Raw genomic sequence first — 22298 nt, 5'->3', positions numbered from 1 at the left:
ACACATGAAGAGGAAACGCCATTGACTGAAGTATTAGAAAACCCTTCTGTTACAATAGAACCATTTGCATCAGTAAGCATTTGCAGCTGAAGTAGTCTGTCTGCCATTAACTGAAACAATCTACAGTAAGTAAAAAGTAAAATATATCTAAAAAAAAGTTTCTTCCAGCGTCACTGCAAATGAAGCACTTTGCTGTGAGGATAAGATGAAGGATATTGACTGATTGTCCAAAATGAAATCAAAACATGTAGAGGATTTTAAGTCCCAGGAGATTGAGCTTTCAAGTTATGTTCAAATGTTCTGCTCAAGTGGAATATCACATTTAAAATATAGGGCTGTGCGCTCTCCCCGACTGCTCTTCTCCCTCTACACTGACTGCACCTCAGGAGACCCAAACCCCACTAAGTTTGCCGATGACACAGATGTCATCAGCCTACAGACAGGATGTTGATCAACCTGCCTAAGGAGCTGCTGATCCACTTTTACACAGCCATCATCCAGTCTGTTCTCTGCATGTCCATCACTGTCTGGTTTGGATCTGCCACCAAAAAGGACAGGAGCAGACTACAACAGACAGTCAAGACTGCAGAAAAGATCAGCGGTGCCAACCTGCCCTCCATTCAGGACTTACATTTCCTGAGTCAGGAAACGGGCAGCAAACATCACTGCAGATCCATCTCACCCTGGACACAATCTGTTCCAGCTCCTCTCCTCTGGTAGGCTCTACAGAGCACTGTACGCCAACAGATTTAGTAACAGTTTCTTCCCACAAGCCATCACTCTGATGAACAGCTGATTTTTTCCTCACAGTGTCAGAATAATTTGTATTATTGTGTAAGCAAGCACATCATGAGCAATGTACAATCCTGAGTCAAATTTTTTGTATGTGTACACATACCTGGCAAATAAAGCTGACTCTGATTCTGATAAAGTGTGACGGCTTTGTGTGGAAACAGTGGTGAGCTGTTTGGATCAAATGACTAAATCACAATAAACCAAAAACAGTCTGTACCAACTTCAACCGTAAATAACCAGCACTACTAGATGTTAAAACTGGAACACTTTTACCAATGTATACCCTCTCTGTCGATTTCTGTCCATCAGTTATATTGGTGTATTGCTGAACATGGTGGGACAGAGAGAGAGAGCATACACTTGTTAGGCAACAGCCATCAGTATTGATGGAGCTTTAGATTTGGTCAGATCAGATGAAACTGTAATGACCCCCATGGGGAATTTGACTTGTCACAGCAGTAGAGAACAGGATATAAATAACAGTATATGGGCATGCAGTTTAAATACAGTGTTCCTGTTGTTGCAGGCTGAAGTGGATGGAGCTATTCAGCTCTACCATTATCAGGCGTACAGAGAGAACAATGCATTAATGTGTCCAGAAATGCAGATACAAAGTGCAAGCTATCAGAAGAACAGTAGTTACATGTATGCATTGATGTGTAAATGTGTGTTTGTGGCTTTTGCAAAGGGAACAACATGTTGTATTCATTCTGAAAGCTGTTAAAGATTGTGGATTGCAGGTTGAAATGAATCAAACACTTTTGTCCAGCAAAGAACAGAAACCATCGGCCATAAATTTCTGCTGCCCTACCCAAAGAACCGACTGCAATAAATACATATTGACAAGCAACAGAACTGCTTGGTTCGAGGCCAGTGCCCTGTGTGTGTGAGTTACAGAAGTGTTTTCAGGCTATTGAAAAATAAATTAATTTTCTAAATGATTAAAATATGTGATCAGTCTCCATGGCGGAGGTGGATTAGACCTCTTCTTCTTGCCAACGTTTATTAAAATCTTTCAAAAGTTCCAGACAAAGTAATCATGATTATGTAATTATTGAATCTGGGTTTGAGCAGAATACTTTGACTGCTAATCAAGGTTCTGCATCCTAATCACACACAAATGCACAAGCACTGAAGAAATTCACCAGACCGTAAGACAAGACAGCCTGGTTTGTAGGGACTGGAAGAATGACAGATAAGATATTATTATTTGGTCATTTTGAGAGACCCACAGCAGGACACTAAGCTATTAACTTAGTGGGAACATTGGTCTTATGTGTTATAATTTGTGTAAAATGACTAGAGCTCAAATTTCTCTGTGAGGCAGGTTTCTCTGAACCATCCTGCCCTTCAGATTGGCGGTCTCCGCTTTCCCAGACATCCTGGTTACTTGCAATAATCTCAAAGCCAGCAGTCAATGTCACAGCTTTTACATGGAATGAAAGTCATTTTAAGGTTGTGGGAGAAGAATTAAAATGAGGTTTGAAAAATATACTTGACTGAGATATGCAGGAGACAGCCCCTGTGCTGATGGAGCAAGTTGCACACAGTACTGATGGTTATTGAATACATTTTTAACTGTCGGGGGCAGGAGCCTATCCCAACGTGCACTGGGTGAGTGGCACAGTACACGGAAAGGTCGTCAGTCTTTTACAGGACTGTAAATAGACAGACAAATATATTTCTTCTCTGAGCTGTGTAGAGTATCCATTTGACTTAAACTGCGAACATTCCATGAATACCTTGAATCTGCCTGTGGAGATGAAACATTGTTAAAGTATTTGAGTTAAGCAACCTTGTGTTCATTAACGATGCAGTTTCTTTTCATCTGTGCATAATTACTGCCTTGCATAGCCTACCGCAATTATGTTATATGGAAATGAAGTAAGACACGCCCACAGTAACCTTCCAACAGCAAATGTAGTCCCTGGTTTTCAGCTGGTCCACCACTTTGGCTGAAAATAAAATATCTCAACAAATATCGGATGGATTGCCATGAAATTACGTACAGACATTTGTGATAATTGGTAATCTCCAAATCTAGCATCATCATCAGGTTAAAATTTCAGTTTTGCAAATGCCAACATGCTAAATTAAAAATGGTGACAATGGTAAGCATTACCTGGGGAACATTAGTATTTTAACACTGTCATTGTTAGCAGCATGTTGCCATCAGTATTTAGGCCAAAGCATTGCTGTGCCTACTACAGCCAATGTCTCTCTCATCTACTGTGTGGGAGACAGTCCTGAATGCTTTCCATTGAAAGGCTTAGAGAAGCGGATGTGTGCTGTTTTTTATTGGAGTGGGGAAAGTTTCAGATGTGCATTTGCCAAACCAAACAGTCCTTGTCCATGACCCTTTTTCTCTAGTAAAACTGAAACATACTGTTTGAATACACTTTAAATTAAAGGGTAAATACACCCTCAAATTTTGCTAGAACCCATTCTTAAAAAAATGCAACAGGGTGGAGGAGCAACGAATGTCGGGTTCCTCTACAAGCAAACAATCTCACCTTTGCGCAGCAAGTTTGTTTTTGAGTGTGGTTTGTGCTCATTGTTGTCTCTTGTGGCTGATGGTGAAATGCTCTCAGTAAGACTGCACTTATCCCTTCACTGTAGTTCCAGTGGGTGTTTTCGGTCCTCTGGCCTCAAGGGGCAGAAATAAGCCTATTACATTTGGCGCACCACAATGAACTGAAGAAGACACCAGAAAACTTGAAACACTGATAAAAGAGGTGTTTTGCAACAAAGAAGGCTTCAACAGCATCCGGAAACCTTCTCCCATGCAGCAGATAACATATTACTAAAAGGGGCTAGTGTTGCTGTAGGCTCTTACTCTACATACATTTTGTAAGATATCTCAAAAAAGTTGTGTATAACACAACATAACCTCACCGTTTTAGCTTAGAATTTGTTTTTGAACTGTGATAAGTTCTCATTGTCTGCTGCAGGGTTCCAATTTTCCTGTGAAATTGGGCTACTTTTGAAGTGTTGCTGTAGGGTTTGTAGTCCTCTGGTTGGAAAGACCTATTTTGCATACAAGTAACATAACATCTATAAATCCATATTTTGAATGAAATCATTTATTTATACCGAAATGCTACAAAACTGACTCCAGATCCATATGTACACACATGGACACGCTACACGTCCACATTCACAAAGACATACATAGACACACATGTTTGTTCTACTATCCCCATGGGGACATCTCATTGACATAATGTATTCCCTAGGCCATTGCTTGCCTAATGCTTTTTTCCTGCAGCTGCCCGCCACTCCCAGCTCTGCAAGTTAGCGAAGCAGATAAATGCTAGTTAGCTAGAAACATAACTCCATTGAGTTAGGAAAAAATGCTTTTAATGCTGGCACACTCAACATTAACAGTGTTACTTTGTAGATATTACAATACATTTGGCAATGATAGAATTGCTGTTGGACTTAACAGTGTACATTGTTTTGCAGGAGCATATTCTGATTTCTGGTATTGGGCTAGTTTTGATGGGCCATTGGGCTGGTTTTGTCACACAGATCTGGCAACCTTGGCCTGCTGTATGCTGACGTTTTAGTATTGAGCGTCAGAGCTACTGATCCATGCCAGGAGGAGTTAGGTGTCATTGTGTAAAGCATATAAGAAGCAAGTCAAATTGAGCATTGTTGTTTATATATGCATTTACCTAATGCCCTTTTCATCTTGTATGTAACTGTTTTCAATTTAAACATGTATGACTGAACACAACTTGCCCGGCAGCTATGTGACAATAGCCAAATATGTCAACGGCAAAATAAGACAAATGCAGTCTTTTCTTAGCTTTTGCATTGACATTTTATTTAAACATCAACAACACATGCCTAAAAGTGAAGCCTAGACATATGTCTGTGAAGATTCTCAGTCATAGTTATCCAACGAAGGTTAAAGTCAAGGGCAACTGGACTTGGTTGAAAATACTGGAAGCCTAGACATATGTTTATAGTGCATCATAAATCTGCCATCTCTTCTCATGGATGGAAATAATGCTTGACCTTAAAATCCTGAGGGCTCACACGCAAACATGTTGTTGTTCTGCAATAAGAGTCTTGCTTTGTGAAGAAGCATATTAAAATGGTTTCTGGAGGAGAGGCTAAAGTGTTGAAACTCAATCTGCCCCACAGAACAAACACACTCAGTACACACATAGGAGCCCAGTGAGGTGTACAAAAGAGATTGGTAAATAAATCCATTAAAAGCATGGATGTGCCAAAGACAGAACCAGCTCCGTACTTGAAGTCTGGGTGTTTGTGAATCACACCCACTCCAGCTCATCCCCAGGGATCAGAGGTGAGCCGTCACTTCCTGTATTGTTTGGTTTACTGCTTGTCTTCAGCTGTGATGGGGTCAGAGTCCCCTGATCGCTGAGACGGATAATTGTGTGCTTTTAATTTTATCCATTGCTCTTCTGCATACATCAGAGGCTTTTCAGTGTGGAGAACGGGCAGGAGGGAGTGGAAAATGCACTCAGCCAGAAAGCCTCTGACAGAGAACAATACAAACACGCTGGTCAAATTCAAGGAAAGGGATGCAATCGGCTGCAAGTGTGTCACAAGCAGACACTCCCCTGGAAGTGTGAAACATACTGGTTAGCATGTGAAAATGAGTGAGCTCCTTAAGGATTTCGACAGTAGCGCATTTATTTGTTTTGGCCTCAGACTCTTACTTTGGATGTGAAATGACAGCATGTGGTTAGAGGGTGGATTTCAGCTCAAATTTTAATCACTCAACAGCAGAGCTTCAAGATTGCCATGTGCTGCGGCTCTTAATCTCCCTTCATTTAAGAAAAAACTGGTTTGAAGAAAAATACTTTTGTAGTTCCCTAAAAGGTCTGCCCCTGGAGCACGAGGATGTAAAGGTGGATTGATAAGTCAGACACCGAGCGGATAATTGGTTAGCGAGATAAACAGTAAATATGGCAATTGACAATATGAGATCTTGACTTCACAAAAGAGCAGTTATATATTTTGCCTCAGACTGAATAGAAAGGCTTTTTTACTGAATATAATAATATTCAGCAAATTACTGTTTCCTCTATAATCTATCCAAATGTTTTTGGCATTCTGAAAAGGAAGAATATGAACAAAATGTGTTTTTGTTTTTAAACTTCTGGTCCAATTTGGCTTAAAATCCCCTCAAACTGAAGCTGACAATCTGTGCTCTTAACCTTAAGTTATTTTATCTTTTCACATTTCAAATAAGAGTATGAAGGCTTGTTAGCAGCTGGCCAGCAACATATGGGGCAGATTATGTCCTTTTCCCTCCTCAGTCAGCAGGTTGTGAAATTCAACTAGTCTCTATAAAGTCTCTATACTGTAGATATATGTTATATACTGTAGATATATGTTATATACTGTAGATATATCTTATATACTGTAGATATATCTTATATACTGTAGATATATGTTTACATAGCCCCCAATACACCAGTGGTAACCTTACTTGTAAAGCAGCGCAATAATGTTGAGCTTCTATAAATAATTTTACTTTTTAACTGCTTTTGGCCATCTTCTGCTAATATGTCCAGGAAATCCTGTAGAGAGTAGCATTTTAATTGTAAGGTTGATAGCATACTGTTGTATAACACTGTATAATGCTTACATTCAGTGTGTTGGCTTAGCACTTTAGCATGCATTAGCATGAAACACAAAGGACAGCTGAGGCTGATGGGAATGTCATGAGGTTTGTACTTGGTCTGAAAGTTCTGGACAAAACAATTATTTTAATTAATAATTCAGTATGCTCAAAACCTGCGATGGACTGACGATCTGTCCAGGGTGTACCCCGCCTTGCGCCCGATGTCAGCTGGGATTGGCTCCAGCCCCCCCGCGACCCTGTATGTGGGATAAGCGGTTGACGACGGATGGATGGATGGAGTATGCTCAAAACAGCCACCTTCATCTGTCAGAAGGGTGATTTGTGACTGTCATCAACAAAAATAAATGATTTTACTGTCAGTGGAAATGGCGTTACTAAAGAACACAAAACGTCAATAGACTGGCAGATCTATACCACTTTTTATCATCATCAAGTCCACATACTCAATATTATTAGTTTTCTCTTATTGTTTCTCATTTTATTCATCAGCCTTCACTCTAAGAGTTTATTGCTGCAACTGCTGTGTGAAAACTGCATCCCCAGCTTTGCCGTCAGTGATCTACATGGTCTTTAATGGGTTTAGCAAGCTTAATGTCTCAAGGGCAAAAACCATGTTATATGCAAAATTAAGTCTATACTCTGAAAAATGCATGAGGCTCAATGTGAGAGGAGGACGTTTTTTCTGTGAGGGCAGTCAGCTGGAATGACATCTCCATGGGGCAGAGCTGTTGACTGAGCAAATACTAAGGGGAATGGTTTGCTTATTCACACTTGTGCACATTCACACCTGGAGAAAGCCTGGAGAAAGGCCACAGTGTACGTAGTAATGGCTCGCTAATGTCATTATATGTGTCTCCACAACCATGAATGTCTTGTCAGGAATATCTGAGCCATGGAACACAACAGGTTACGGAGTCTGAAAAGATTTAAGATATTTCAGAAATACCTATTTCACAGTGTTACACAACATGAAACGCGACATGACGAAAGTGAGTTTTAAAAAGTGAATGAAGAAAGTTTTCTTTATTGCTTGATTGTTTCCACATTCTAATTATCCAAACATAATTAACTGACACAAATAAAGTAAAATATTTTTTGTTCATTAATAACACTTAAGTAAATGCAGAAAAAATGAAAAGCTTTCTTTTTCAGTCTCCTCCAGGGGTTACTTTGACTTAATAACCAAGTAATCTCTTATAATTATATTTTCAAATATTTATGAATGCTATTTCAGCAGTCTTGAAAAAAAAAGATTATCATTAAAGGAGAGAATATTTCATCTGTGGTAGCTTTAGAAATCCACAGTAATGCAGTGAATTTCTTATGTAACATTGTTACATCTTGCAGCTCTCATCTCTTAATCACTCAGGTTTGATGTATCAGTCAGTGAGGTTTACTACGTGAGATAATCAAAGCCTTTGATTGTGTCTCTTTGTTGTGTTTTGTTCTGGGAAAAAAAATACAGAATCACCTTTCTGTTGTGAGATCAAACGCATGGACCTCTTCTGTCAACGAGAAACCCATGAATCAAATTGCAGGCTTTGAAATAGATTCTTAATTACTGACTTCACGTCACCCCTTTCTGAAGCACCTGTGGAGTTCATATATATTGCACACTGAAGAGTGTTATTGCCATTGACAATGTAATACAACCCTAAATGTCTTTCTTTGTGTGCTTTTTTCTCTCTCTGCAGGGTGAGTGCTCCCAGAGGTGCTATAACATTTTTGTGCTGGAGACGGTGTGCGTTGCCTGGTTCTCCCTGGAGTTCATGCTGCGCTTCATTCAGACGCAGAGCAAATGTATGTTCCTGCGTACCCCTTTAAACGTCATCGACGTGGTGGCCATCCTTCCGTACTACATCACCCTCATTGTGGACTCTCTGTCAGTGGGAGGAAAACCTGCAGGTTCAGGGAACAACTACCTTGAGAAGGTGGGGTTAGTTCTTAGAGTCCTGAGAGCTCTACGGATCTTTTATGTGATGAGGTTGGCCCGCCATTCCTTAGGCTTGCAGACACTTGGTCTGACAGTGAGGAGGTGTACACGTGAGTTTGGCCTGTTGCTGCTGTTCCTTTGCGTGGCCATGGCTCTTTTCTCCCCACTTGTGTTCCTAGCTGAGAGCGAGATGGGCGCTAAGCAGGAGTTCACTAGCATCCCTGGTAGCTACTGGTGGGCCGTCATCTCCATGACCACAGTCGGCTATGGAGACATGGTGCCCAGAAGCATTCCCGGCCAGGTGGTGGCGCTCAGCAGCATCCTGAGCGGCATCCTCCTCATGGCCTTTCCCGTCACGTCCATCTTTCACACCTTCTCTCGCTCCTACGTGGAGCTGAAGGACGAGCAGAGCCGGGCGCTGAGGCAGAAGCCGGACTCGCAGGACAGCACCAAGTCCCAGAACAGCGAAGACTCTCAGGAGACGGACAGCTACCACGGCATCACGGAGGCCGCGGCCTCATCTGTGCAGAGGAGGAAGTCCATGGCTGTTCAGAGGGCTGCTGAGATTAGAGCATCCGTGCAAACTTAGCTGCTCTGTCTGTGTGTGTTCAAGTTGCAGCCGTGACACCCAGCGCCGGGACTTCAAAGTTGATGAGCTGCAGGACTGTTAGCAGGGAGGAGATTTTCTTCACTGGAGTTCGAGGTCCCTGCTTTGATCATGGGAAGCGCTTGTGCACCAGAGTCTATCTGAGTTTCTGAAATCAGAGTTGCAGACGTCTTTTTTTTCACAAGTTTTACTTTAGGGGTAACAGTACAATATTCATCATTAAACAACTCAAGTGATGAGATTAAAAAAATGACTGAAAGTACTCTCAATGACTGAATGATTTAGACTTGAGATAAGTCTGTGCAAAAGGAAATCTAATGACAAAACATCACGTTATTCAGACCTCAGACTAATAATTAATGTTCCTCATTTAGCTGCATTTGAGAGGAGTGACTGAAGTAATGCTGAGATGTCAGTCATGTAGTTTATTACCTATGTGCAATATCATCTCCATTCAGTCTGTACTGTTTTTGGCCAAACCGAATAACTTATCGTACCCGGGACTCTGTTATATAAGGTTCACACATCTACACGTCAGCACATTTACTTGCAATGAAGGAGAGCTAATTCATCTCCAACATAGTAACACAAAATAAATGTGAGGTACAGCCAGGACACAGTTACCATAGCTTAGCTTAGCAGAGCTACTGGAAACTAGGGTAAACAGTTTGGCTCTGTCCAAAAGATAAAAAAGCTCCCTAAATAACACATTGGTTTTTACACAATGTTAATTAGTGAGTATTAGAAGGGCTGTTACGAATATTTTTCAGCTTTGGAGTGAGCCGAGCTAGCTGTTCAACCATGTTTCGAGTCTTTATGCTAAACTAAGCTAACTGCCTGATGGTTGTATCTTTATATTTCACAAACAGAAATGAGTTTGGTATCAATCTTATCAAGTCATCAACTCTTGCCATGAAAGCCAACATGTGTATTTCCCAAAATGTTGAACTATTTATATAGCATGTTAAGCAATCATAGGCTACTACCATTATTCACAGCGTAAAGATAACCCTTTTAGTAATCCAAAGGTGGATTTGAGTGTGTAGTTTCATTCTTGCTCATTTTTATCATCACTTTCATCCTAACTCAAGGACCACTTACTTGCTTTTTTCAGAGCTTTCAACTGCATCTTAGGGCCCTATTTTAACAATCTAAGCACACAGCGTGAAGTGTATGACGCAGGTGCATTTAGGTTGTGTCCAGATCCACGTTTGCTAGGTAGAAAAAAAAAACGGTCGCCGCGTCTGACGCATGGTTCAAAAAGGACTTACTCTTAATTAATCATGGGTGTGTTTTGGGCGTAACATAATAATACCAATAAGTGTTTTTTCTCCCATTATTTTTAAAATCCAAGTACAGATTAAAGGTGCATTATAAAAACACAATAAATAATAATAAAATATAAATAAATGAAAAAGTGTTTTGCAGACTCACAGCAGACAGAGAGAGAGAGCTTATGTGGACAAGCGGAGAGAGAGTGCGTGTGCGAGAATGACTTAAGTGTCGAAATGATATAAAAAACTTTGATCATGAAGCCAAATGTTACTCCACAATTTTGTAGTTTATATGTGAAATGTATGAACTACACTGCAGACTGGAGTCTTTGTTAATAGTGACAGACAGACAGATAGATCCACTATGAAACGTCTGTATCCTCACTGCGCTGCATTTTAATAAACTACGATGAACTGGTCGTGATACACATCTCTATCTTGCAGGTGATTTCTTTGTGTATTGTATTGATGTATGAGTGTTTTCTTTAACAATTTACATCACTGATTTGAGAGGCTGCTGTCAGTGCATCTTGACCAATCCTGTCAGAGTGTAGGGAGATTTAAATAATCGATGAAGAGCTGTACCTCGTCCATAAATGTCTTTTTTAATTGGGAGCATCTTACTATCTGAATAATGCGCCCTTTTAATACCAAGTCTTTAGACTGGACTCTTTAGGTTTTTGTTGGTCAGTGGCGTAATCGCTGTCTTAAGATAGCAATGCGCCAACAATGCGGGTGACCACACCTCATTTTAAGACCAACACTCCCATGGGTGCACAGGTGGGCACAAGTACATTGCACAACATAACTCTGTTGATTGAAAACTAGCAATGACACCTGGATTGTGCTCGGCACTGCTCTGCTCTGCGCCGTTTGCTAGAAGGAGATCCTAAGTTAAGAGTTATATATATATATATGTAGGTAGATATATATCAGATTGACCAACACTTTGATTAAGAGCAACTTCCATGCCATGAAGATTTCTACGAAATATGGTATGGATACTCATACGATACTTCATATTGATTGATTATTGAGCTCATGAACTTTTGTGTAGCACCATCATAAGGTCAGATTTTTTACTTGCCATGTATTGTAAAAACTTATGGCCAACTAATGGTGTTTTTGCCCAGTCCTATACACAATTCTGGCAGGTTTGTATATGTGTCATTATAGGAGGCTACATAATCCAAAGTTACAAGTACTGCACTCATTCTTTTCATTTTTTTGGATGTTTTTTGTGGTAACTTTGATACTAAAAGTGAATTGTGCTATGGTTGGTGCCAATCCTCTTGTTACATACTTGAGTAAAGTGACTTGAATGCAAATGAAAAAAGAGAAGCAAACATTTACTGAGAGGTGTTATTACAGTTTGATTGTCTTCAAAGAGGCTGACTGGCTGTGGCAAATGCTAAACATCTACCCTCAGGCAGTGAAAACAACAAACCCCAAATGAAGTGTAAAACCATTTCAGATATTGCAAACCATTTTCATAGTCTTACATGATTTCCTCATATATTTGCCAATACAACACTTCATTTTCTTTGAGTTGAGTGCCTTGTACAAATAACAAAATTTCCCCAAATTGTTGTCAAGTTGGAACCCATCAAAGCAGCGTTAAGTGCTTGAGAATACAAAGTAGGTTTAGATATTTTTTTTAAATACCATAAATTAATATTTAGTCTGCCAACTCTGAATCGCAGTCACTGGATTAACTGAATCATTAAAAATCATGGAAATATTACATAGAACACTTAACTATCTACAATATTTAGGTTTTAAGAAATTAAAATACTGTTTTGATGAGTGGATGGTGCAAGGTGACATCATTTGAATAGAAACCCAACTTAAATGGATTTGTGCTTTGCGTCATAAATCCATAGCCTCTTTTGAAAAATTTAATAAAGATTATAATGAACATACAGTAGTTGTTCCAATGTGGAGAGGTTTGGATTCAACAATGTACAAGGACGCTCTGAAATTTGCAAGAGTATGTGTGCTGTATACTTCTGCACTTTGGTTTGTCTGTGGCTTGGTTCATGTTTTTTTCCACATCCGTTATTAATAATAAATTAATTCTGTTCCAGGAGTGATGTTGGCTCAGTGTACTGTAAATTTGATAAATACTGACAGTGCTCCAATGAAATGTTCAACTTAAAAGTAGCCTGTTCAAGGGTTCTTCTGTTCACACTGTTAGGGCTCCAACATCAAGCTTAAGATCATGCTACTAAAGAGAGAAATAGACTGAATTCACCTTATGGGCATGACCATGACCTTCAGCTCATAATATACAATGGCACTTCAGAGTGTGTTTCTAAAGTCACTTGTAAATAACAAATCAGTGAGAGAATATATCTGAAGGCTGTGTAGAAGGGATACATTATAGTCTTGTTCCAAGGTGTCCAAAGATACAGGTGTTAGCATTAACGTATTAGTAAAGGTTGCATATGTACACATCCAGTAGACACGGAGCAACGTTAGCATTAATTTGAAGTTTCTATCCACCCTATGAAACTGAGTCCAATAGTCACTCTACTTTTAGCTCAGGTTTAGTCGCCAACTCCTGAAAAAAGTAGTCTTTTTAGCTGCTAAATGCAGCGCTGCATTCACCATCTAGTCGCTAAAAAACTTTCAGTATGACTTCCTCATACTAAAGTGGTATTCAAGACAAGTAAGACAATACTCTGTACAGTAGGCTACATAAAGAGGTAGGAGTTTTTTGTTTTGCCTTTCTAAACCCAAAAACACAAGGGCAAAAGTATAAGCAATGGATTGAAAAGTTTATCTACTCAAACATAAGCTTAAAATGTTAACATCTGGCTAACTAGCTTACTACCTACAATTACCCATAACCCAGCTTTACTTCCAAGGCTAGGGAGACACGCTACTTGTTACTGTATGTTAGAAAAAGCCCAGTTCAGAACTAGCATATCTACTGTATAGTATTTCCTCACCATGTAGTGTAGGAGCCAGTCCTGGATGCTACCACAGTAGAATTTAGAGTTATGTTATTGGCTCCAGTCTGCTCTATATTGGATTTGGGAAGGTTTACACTCCAGCAACCACAGCAAAACTCATTATCCGAGACAGCATTACGTTTGCCAAATAGATGGGTTAGTCCTCATCATAACATTAAAAGTAAAACAAGCCTTGAAGATACAAACAATAAAGCAAGCATAAATCCAAACCTTTTCTCATTTAATCCATAATATAAAAACATTAATTAGTGCAGCTTCAAGTACAGTATACAGACTCAAACAAATATGCTAATCAAGGTGCTCCAAACGGTCTCCAGGTAGCACTGCAGTCTTTGAGCTTAACATATAAACTTCTTGCAAGTAATTGTGATCCTAGAGAAGTGCATCAGTAAGAATCCTGACTAGTTTGTTGCAGCAATGCACATGTGAAGAGGTTTGACATGACACCGCTAATACTACACAGCACAAGGCACTGAGGGAAGTTTAAATACATTTCTATCAGTGAGGGCCGATGTGGTGACACACACACACACAGTATTGTAGAGAACCTAATAATCTGGTTCTGCATAAGAAAATGCCTTTTCAAATCCATATTTTACCCCTTTTTTGGCTGGTACATCTATGATCTGTTTACTGTCTCCTCTCTATGCCAGTGGATAACTTGAAAACCCCAGGACATTACAATTTATGTGCTTATTATTTAGACATGCTCAAACCCCAAAAAGGACCACAGCCGGTGGGCTTATTCTTCTTTGACAATTGATGTCTGCCAGAGCTGTGCCGCTGATGGGAGCATCGGTGGATGTCTGCACTGACACAAACATCTCCATCAAACAAAACATGACGCACAAGTCTCTCCATGTCCTCTTTATTGGGAGACAATGCCATGATAGTAGATTCTCAACGATACTCCGTGTTTAAACAGCCGCATGTGTTGATGGATTTCATTAGTTACTGAGGTGGACATTTGGCAGTTTAATAGAAAAACTAAATACACACCAACAGATGTAACATAGTAAAAAGGAAAAGAAACATACTGGAAATAATATTTTTGGTACATTAATAAACTAGGTGTGTGTTTTACAGATAAGAAAATGTAGTTGGCAGTTTCTATAGGAAAATAACTAAACATGATAAAATGAATGAACCAAATGATACAAAACAAAGTAAAAAAAAAAGTAGAGATACATGGAATTGAACAGTAACTAAAGTGAAGGTTATTTTTGATCCTGTCGAGCACAACAAGAACCTGTCTCAACGGTCTCTCACATTATCCACACAACACACTCTCACCACTGTTTGAATAAAACAATCTATCTTACAAGATTGTAAAAAAAGGATAACAAAATAAATATGGTGAACACAAAAAATGCACATCCACTACTAAGAAACAAAGGATCATTCCACATCTTTTTTTTGTTATATTATTTAAGAGCCACGAAAGAAATATTTATAGAAAAGTCTTGCCACGTCCCACTGGAATAAAAGGGAAGTTTCTATTTCTTGAGGCTTAAAAGAGGAGGACAGAATCAGGTCTGCTCTGGTACACAGTTCACTGAAGAGCTGACAGTCGTACACCTCCTGGTTTGGCATTTCTCCCCTCACCAGAGGAAAATTACAAAACAACAATAACAAAGACAATCTTCACTGTGCTATGTGGCAGCTTCTCCTTCTGAACAGGAAATTAATTTTTTATGATAAAATGGTGATGAGTACAAGCTGCCCAACACAGCACCACGCAGCGAGGTGGAGTCATGAGTATGGATATCAGGGGATGTTATTGGATTTGCAATATAAATGATAAACTGGCCAGTCAGTGTTACCCACAGCCAATATGATGTGATTTTGCAGAGCATATTCAGAAGTATCAGTCTGTAAAACGTTAAGTGAACCTCTCTAAAAGGATAATTGTGGTTCATTAAAACTTCTAACTTCGGCTTTAATTTCCATGGGTAATAATAATCAGTGTTCACCAAAATAATTTATGAGATTGTATGATCCTTGCAGCAATGTTGCTGCATTCCCAGATCTCAGCAATTAACTTGATCTGTATAATGTTAATATTACAGATAAGAATGATGGGCAAAATTGCTAAATAATGCAGCATCCACCTTGTATTGTTCTCACAGTAATTCCGAGCAGTGTGGGAAAAAAAACATTCACCTCAGCTCCCTAGTTGTAATTCTGAGTGAAAAGTATTGGAAAATCTTGACAACCATGATATTGTCTCCCACCAGGTGAAAAAAAACTACACAAGTTTCAACAAACTGGTGGTAAAATGGCTGCAAAGCCATCAATATTTACTAATCCAGTCCACAACAAAAGTATCTACTTTAGACTATTTAAATGTGACCACAAGGCTAGCAGTAACCAACCAAGAATAATGCATGAACCTAGTCCTAGTCGCATAATAGTGGGTTTTTCTGTTCTTCGTGTTCTGCTGACATTGCCTGAATGCAGAAAAAAAGCTGTAACGTAACAGTTAATGTAACCAAAATGACCTTTCAAGGGGGTGCTAAGATGTGCTTTGTGTTCAGTTTAAATGCTCCTAAGGAATATGGCAATGTGGTGGATAAACTGACTCCTTTGGAGTTGATGGAATTAAATTGATCAAAATTCTATACAAAATGTCATCAACAGCTTCAGTACAAAAATCACTGGCCTTTCAACAATCCTGACAGCCTGAACACTGGTGATGTGATGTTTCCTACAGCTTCCAGCATACAAATCTCGATTTACAGTTCACTTCATAAGCCTCAAGGCCACTTATGTTTATGACCATTTGTTTTTTAGAAGCCAATGCATTGCATCTCCAAGCCTTTGGGATTTTTCTTCTTTTGGTAAAGTCTGATTGCCTCTAGTTTCTTACAGTTCCTCTATTATCCTACAAGACTGTGTGTCACAGCACATGGCGACCATCTGTCCAACAAGTGGTAGACTGACCAGCATTTCTCCACTGTGTCAGGAAAAACTACAAAATAACAAATGCCACTTTGTACATTCAGTGGTGATTTTTTGTGATTGATTCATACATTTATATTGCTGGTAATGCAGCAAGCCATGTTCAAATGTGTGTGTGTTAAGGCAGAGGGTCCATGCGACAATCATCAGCTAACGTGGATGACAAAAGCTAGTCCACGTTTCATTGGGCACAGATTTCAGTGCATACATCTGCAGTTTTTATACTGTATATTTTCATGTGTGCATACTATTCTCCACATGCGCAGGCTGATTCAAGGATATATTCTTTGAGAAGTCGGCATTCAAAGTCACAAGCATACTGTTGCATTGAGAAGAAGTCAGCTGGATAAATAAAACAAGAGGTTGAGTTTGTTTGTAACAAGTGTCCTTCAGGTTCCCTGTAGACACTGACACCACAACGTATCTGGTTATGTTCATGCCTTATTTATGGGCGTTTATGTGTCTTTATGTATACTTGGAGGTGAGGGTGAGCAGCCTGCATCATCTCAAGGTGCTTTGGTACTCGTGTATGTTTATACATGTCCACAGCGCAGTTCTTCCTCACTGGTGTTTTGGAGTGTTGATGTGTCCTCGGAGTGCTTGCAGAGGCTTTCAGAGGGCTTTGGCACTGGTGGTGTGGGAGACGGTGTGGGACACCGGTTTCTGTGGGTAGCGGCTATAGTAGTAAACCTGGAACAGGATGGCGAAGTCCACAAAGACCTGCAGCAGGCCACATATCCAGAACTGCATAGGAGCCTGGGTGAGCAGGAAGTAGCCCGTTTTAAAAGTGTCACCACTGGTCCACATCAGCACCATCTTGATACTGGGAGGAAAGAGTAAGAGAAGGGATGATTAATAAAGGAGACTGATGCAACATTATAAAATCAAACAATGTTATAGCTCAACTTATTATCATTATGTTATTTCATCTTTCTTATTTTTATAACATCAGTTCCTTTTTATGTCATTATTACACTTTTTTCCCCAAAATGCCCCTTTTCAAGCGTCTGTTTTGACTTTATTAAGACATTTTTGCCAATGACACAATAATTCAGGTCACATTTTAGTCCATATCGTCACTTCCCCCTCACCATTCAGTCAATTACATGCTACTTGCTTCTCTTATGCAAACAAGCTCAACAACTGCTCCCCAATTTAGCCAGCTAACTCCTGTTAGAGAGCAACAACAATATCAAATCTGTTCTGCATCTATGTATTATTTAGAACAACATACACCTGGGCAGCTGACTAGCTAGTCGTAGTTGTGAGCTTGGATTATTACTCAGTATTTAGGTGATGAGATTGCGTTAGTAGTGTTAGCTAGCTCCTGGTACCATGAGAAACTAAAGAGAAAGACCAAGAGTCTTGTGTGCCTTTCCCTGAGGAACATTTTTGGAATTGAAAACTTGCAGCGAAAATGTTAGCTTCAGTTAACACTTGACATGCAAACAACCCAGCCTTGCTAGTTTGGCTAGATAGATAGCATGTAGTGATGTTAAAATACATAAAACAATTAGTATGTTAATGTGTTTAATTTGCCTATAGTTGGTCGATTCAGTCTCTCTCTCTCTCTCTCTCTCTCTCTCTCATCAAACTTTTTCCTACATTTCTACTTGGCAATATTATTTTTCTTTCAGTTTGACCAGACCTTTAATGCATCTTAAATACATTTCAACCTGGTTTTGATTTATTTTTGCTCTGTCGGAATTCAATTTGTTCACCAAGTGCACATGTTAATGACAGTACGAAAAGGGGTCAGAGAAATACAATATCAGTTCAGTCAAGAAGGGTATAGCAAATTTGCCACAATAACAACCATGAGAAATTGAAATAATGAATCTTCTCAGGGAGCAGGCTCATCAACTCCACATCCTGTGGCACATTTCTAAACTATAAAACTCGAGAGTGTTTCCGGTACACGCTGATCTGGCTGTTCATAGGGTGCTCATGAGACAATCCAGGGGATGAGTTACAGTAAATAAAAGAGTTACAGTTTTAGAAGCGACTGGAGAAAAGCACCCATGTGATTTGAGAAGGCAGAGTTCCTTTAAGCATAGGCTTTGTCCTCTCGCTGGCACTGTGAACTCAACTAATGAGATGGAAAAAGGAAGTCTAACGAGTAGAAGAAACACAGGAAAAGAACCAAGCCCCGAGGTCCAAACACACAACTTTATATATACATATCACACTCTGCAAAAATAGACAGGCACCACTGCTCTGAGGAAATGCAGGGACATCGCCTCTAAAAGTCCTTTCAGGCCCCATTAAAAGTGCTACTGGCTTTGGGTGTTTTCCACACCAGTTTGCAACAGCATCCACACACCCATCAACTCCTGTAGAGCTCACTTGAGTTTTTTTTATACACCTTTTTTTTTGCTTGAGGCAGGGATTCGTGTAGGCAATGCTGATAATGAAAATAAAGACTGAGCCAGCACTGTGTCTACAATGCACCTGTGTGCACACATACACACACACACAGGACTCTTCAGATGTGCTTCCTAAAGCAGCCTGCCTACAACAATACCAACACATGCTGAGACATTTGAAATCCTTTCACTCAAGTGTGTCCGTTTGGTTGGTCAGCACTATTTGAATAAGCTTTGCAGGAGATTTTTTTTGTCACTTAGCCAAGTGCTACTGAATTTCAAGGGTTGGTTTGTCTCCAGTGGTATCTAGCAATGCAAGATAGTTTTCGTTTTATTTGTCCAAGTTTTGAGATATCTGTATCAGAGATTTTTTTGCCTCTATCTGTATCCAATGCATATTGGTTAGCATAGGTAGTGAGCGCTGTTAAACTCGAGATAAAATAAAAGCTAAACTATATGGCCAAAAGAATGCTGACAGCCAGTTCACATTTGCGTATTTTAAATTACATTGCCCTCAAAGTTTGTCGCAGTGTCGAAGAACTTGACTGGCCTGCACAGACTCCTGACCTCAACCCTATCCAATGCCTTTGGGATGAACTGGAACACTGACTGTGAGCCAGGACAATATCAGTGCCCAACCTCGCTACTACTCTTGTAGCCGAATCAACCAATTGATTCAGCTACAAATGTTTACAACCAATGTCAGCTTTTTCAAAATTCTCGCACATGGCAACTAATTTATTGTTAAGGTTAGGGGAATATTATGCTTATGGCAAATATTAATTGTCTGTCTGTGATGGAGCAAGCTCCAGTTTTCCTGAAAGTCAGACACAGTAATCCCCCATGCCGACTTCCACACCCTTAATTCTCGCCCCGTTAAATATAGGCCACAATGCTTCCTGCACTTGCACTGGACGTTGATATTAGACGTATCGTGAGGAGCAGAATCGTCCAATACGGATGATCGGGCTTGGCTGAACGGGAGCAGCCAGGTTCCAAAATATAGCAGTCGATGAATGATCATGGTTTTGGTATGAGATGGCTTTGGTTGTTTGTTTGTTTTGTAATTTGAGTCAACTAACCCTTCAAGCGCAAGAATTTACAGACAAATGAACAAGTAAAGGAAAGACCCATCTCATTTGTTTCATGTCCTTTTTTCTCTCAACAGCGGTTTACACAACATTTGACCGGAGGCTAATGTTCATGACATAAATCACCACATCTGATGTATTCAATTTAATCTTCCACTGATGTCAGAAAGATCAATCACAGCTGTAATCTCATAATAGGGTCCTAACCATTAATCCATTTTGGGGTCTGTGACGGCACCAGGTTTGGGCCCTCTCTTGTTCTTTGTATCTTGCTGTGTTCTGTTCCTTTAATCCAGGTATTTGGTGGGTGGAGCTGATACCTGGTGTGAGATGCAACACACCTGAGCAGGTGGGGCTCATAAAGGATACTGCTTGATTTGTCTCTTCTCCTGGGGCCTGTTCCACAAAGCACGTTAAAACATACCCCCTATGTCTTTCAGTTATCTGGCATAACTAACCCAAACCCCAATCGCGGTGGGGATGAGCGGTACCACGAAGTTGGTTATCAACTCGGTAACTCAACCCACGGTTTCCCAATCCAGCCGTGAAAACTCACCTCAATACCTGCGCTCACATCGCAAAAGGTTGGGAGGTGGACTACATGACTACAGTCTCTGTAGTAGGCCTATAAGAAAGCTACTAACCTAAAATAAATAGCCTACGTTCATATAAAAATTTTGAATTTAAATATCCCTACCAAACTGCTCATAATATTCAGCCTAACATAAGAAAAATGAAACCCATTTTTTTTAACGGCTGCGACAGGCTGTGTGAAATGGACTGGGAGCAAATAAAAAAATATTAAACACATTTCAAAGCACTAAGTAGGCTTATCCTGCTGTACTGTAAAAACCTGTAGGCAACAATAGCCTAAGGCCTTTAATCAGTGTCTGTAGGATTATATCACTATAAAGAGTTTCTCCACATCACTGCTGCAAACAGCCTATAAAACAGTCTGTGGGATTTCCAACAGATGGTGACGTCATTTTCCAAGAGAGTTGATTGGTCAGTAGGCGGCGTTTTCATAGAGTTGATCTCTTTTCTGAAACATAATCTGCTCCGGAGCAAGTTAGGCATTCAGCATAAGTTACCATGGAGATCTACCCCGGTAAGAAGTGAACCACCTTCGTGGTACTGAAAACCCAGGATTAATCCTGAAGTTACCTGGATAAGCTCAAATCCTGCTCCGTGGTACAGGCCTCTGGCCTGCCAACTGATTTGTTTCTTTGTGTTTTACACTCCACTCAACTCACGCATACACTGCATACATAGTGATCTGACAGACACCTACAATTGTATATTTTACACTTTAAATATTTTATTTTGTCACTTGTTGAGCCAGATTGTGACAGGTCCATTACTATTACGCAAATTCATAACAGCATTTTGTCACGTGTCCTGACTCCTGTGGATCCTCTGATGGCACATGAAGAAACAAACACTTCCCCAAATGTAGCTTTGATTCCTGCAGCAGGTAAAACATGGCGGTGACAGAGACAACAGGATAAGTCATTGTATTAGCAGATTCCATACTCTCTATAAGCCTCTTAACAGATGTTACGAATGAATGGGAGGTAATCTAGTGTCTTTCTAGTGTAACCCCAGCAGCTGTCTGTCTTTTAGCCGTGCCGGGGCAAAGCTTTGCAGCTAAATCTCCTCTTGCATTATTCATGCTTCCAGCTTCACCTTAGACCTTTCCATTTGTAAGGCCAATTTGTGCAAACTTTGCTATTTTCATCAAACTCCCCCCTCTTAATTTTTACTGGCTCTTTCCCTGCACCATCTCCAAAATGTCCCTTCTGGCTTCCATTTTCACATTTTCTTTTTTCATAAACCCACTCTCTACATCACTTCTCTCTTCCTCCCCGTCCATTCATCTTCCCACCACCTCCTTCCACCATCACCTTCGTCTCTCGATACCTGTTTTCATTTGCCTCCCCCTCTGCTTACCGCCCTCACACTCTTCTTTCTCAGTAAGGAGCTTGTTAGCTCTGTGGAAAGAGACCCCCTTCCCCCCCTACCACCTTACTCAGCTGAGAGAGGGAGGATCTGTGTTTGATCAGTTCCTTTGCTGGTTCATAATAAGAGGTAGTACGGGGATGGCAGGGGAACAGGGTGTGAACATGTCTGGCTACTTATTTGTCACCTTCTCTCAAGCACATATAGAGGGTGGAAGAGGAAAGCACGCTGAGCTCTGGGCAGAAATAATGGCAGCAAAGAAGTAGAGCTACACTGGACCAGACAATTTCTACAGCCGGCTGCAGGTGTTCTGTAAAGCAACACTGGATTTGTATTGCTTTGAATACAAAAAAAAGACACATTGGAAGTTAAAGCAAATGCTGGTTTATATATAGGTCATTTTAAGCCAAGATGAATGATGAGGGAAGTGGAGCTGTAGTTTGTGACAATTTTTTACAAGTTCTGTACAGGATTAGGCTGTACACTCTATTCATAAATCCATTGCTAAGTGTAGGTGTAGTAAGTGTTAGGAAGTTTTCTAGTTTCCAAGACTTATCTGTAGAACTGTCCAATGACAATCGATCAATTATGTAAACAATGTAGCATCACAAGCTGTCCCATACAAAATGTTTAAGTTATTTTTTTAAAAACTTTAAGTGAACTTTAATACCCTAGAGTTGAAATGTCTCTTTCATGTCATCACTTGTC

At 40.0% G+C, this 22298-nt stretch overlaps 2 protein-coding genes across 3 annotated transcripts in view; one reads left to right on the top strand and one right to left on the bottom strand.

Annotated features, from left to right (window-relative positions):
- Positions 1–9223, top strand: part of kcng2 (potassium voltage-gated channel, subfamily G, member 2) — a 31338-nt gene extending 22115 nt beyond the window's left edge. Inside the window, exon 3 of the mRNA XM_038725878.1 lies at positions 8116–9223. Coding sequence (XP_038581806.1) covers positions 8116–8943 — 828 coding nt within the window. The 3' untranslated portion in view covers positions 8944–9223. The remainder of the gene's footprint in view (positions 1–8115) is intronic.
- A 4842-nt stretch (positions 9224–14065) lies between these two features.
- LOC119907196 (solute carrier family 66 member 2) overlaps positions 14066–22298 on the bottom strand; it is a 29861-nt gene continuing 21628 nt past the window's right edge. For both annotated transcript variants that reach the window (XM_038724884.1, XM_038724885.1), the window contains one exon: positions 14066–16997. In XM_038724884.1, coding sequence (XP_038580812.1) covers positions 16787–16997 — 211 coding nt within the window. In that variant the 3' untranslated portion in view covers positions 14066–16786. The remainder of the gene's footprint in view (positions 16998–22298) is intronic.

Source organism: Micropterus salmoides, unplaced genomic scaffold, assembly GCF_014851395.1.
Source record: "Micropterus salmoides isolate LMB-PRFRI ecotype aquatic unplaced genomic scaffold, ASM1485139v1 Ms_hic_scaffold_17, whole genome shotgun sequence".
NCBI lineage: Eukaryota > Metazoa > Chordata > Actinopteri > Centrarchiformes > Centrarchidae > Micropterus > Micropterus salmoides.
This window is presented reverse-complemented; position numbering and strand designations above follow the sequence as displayed.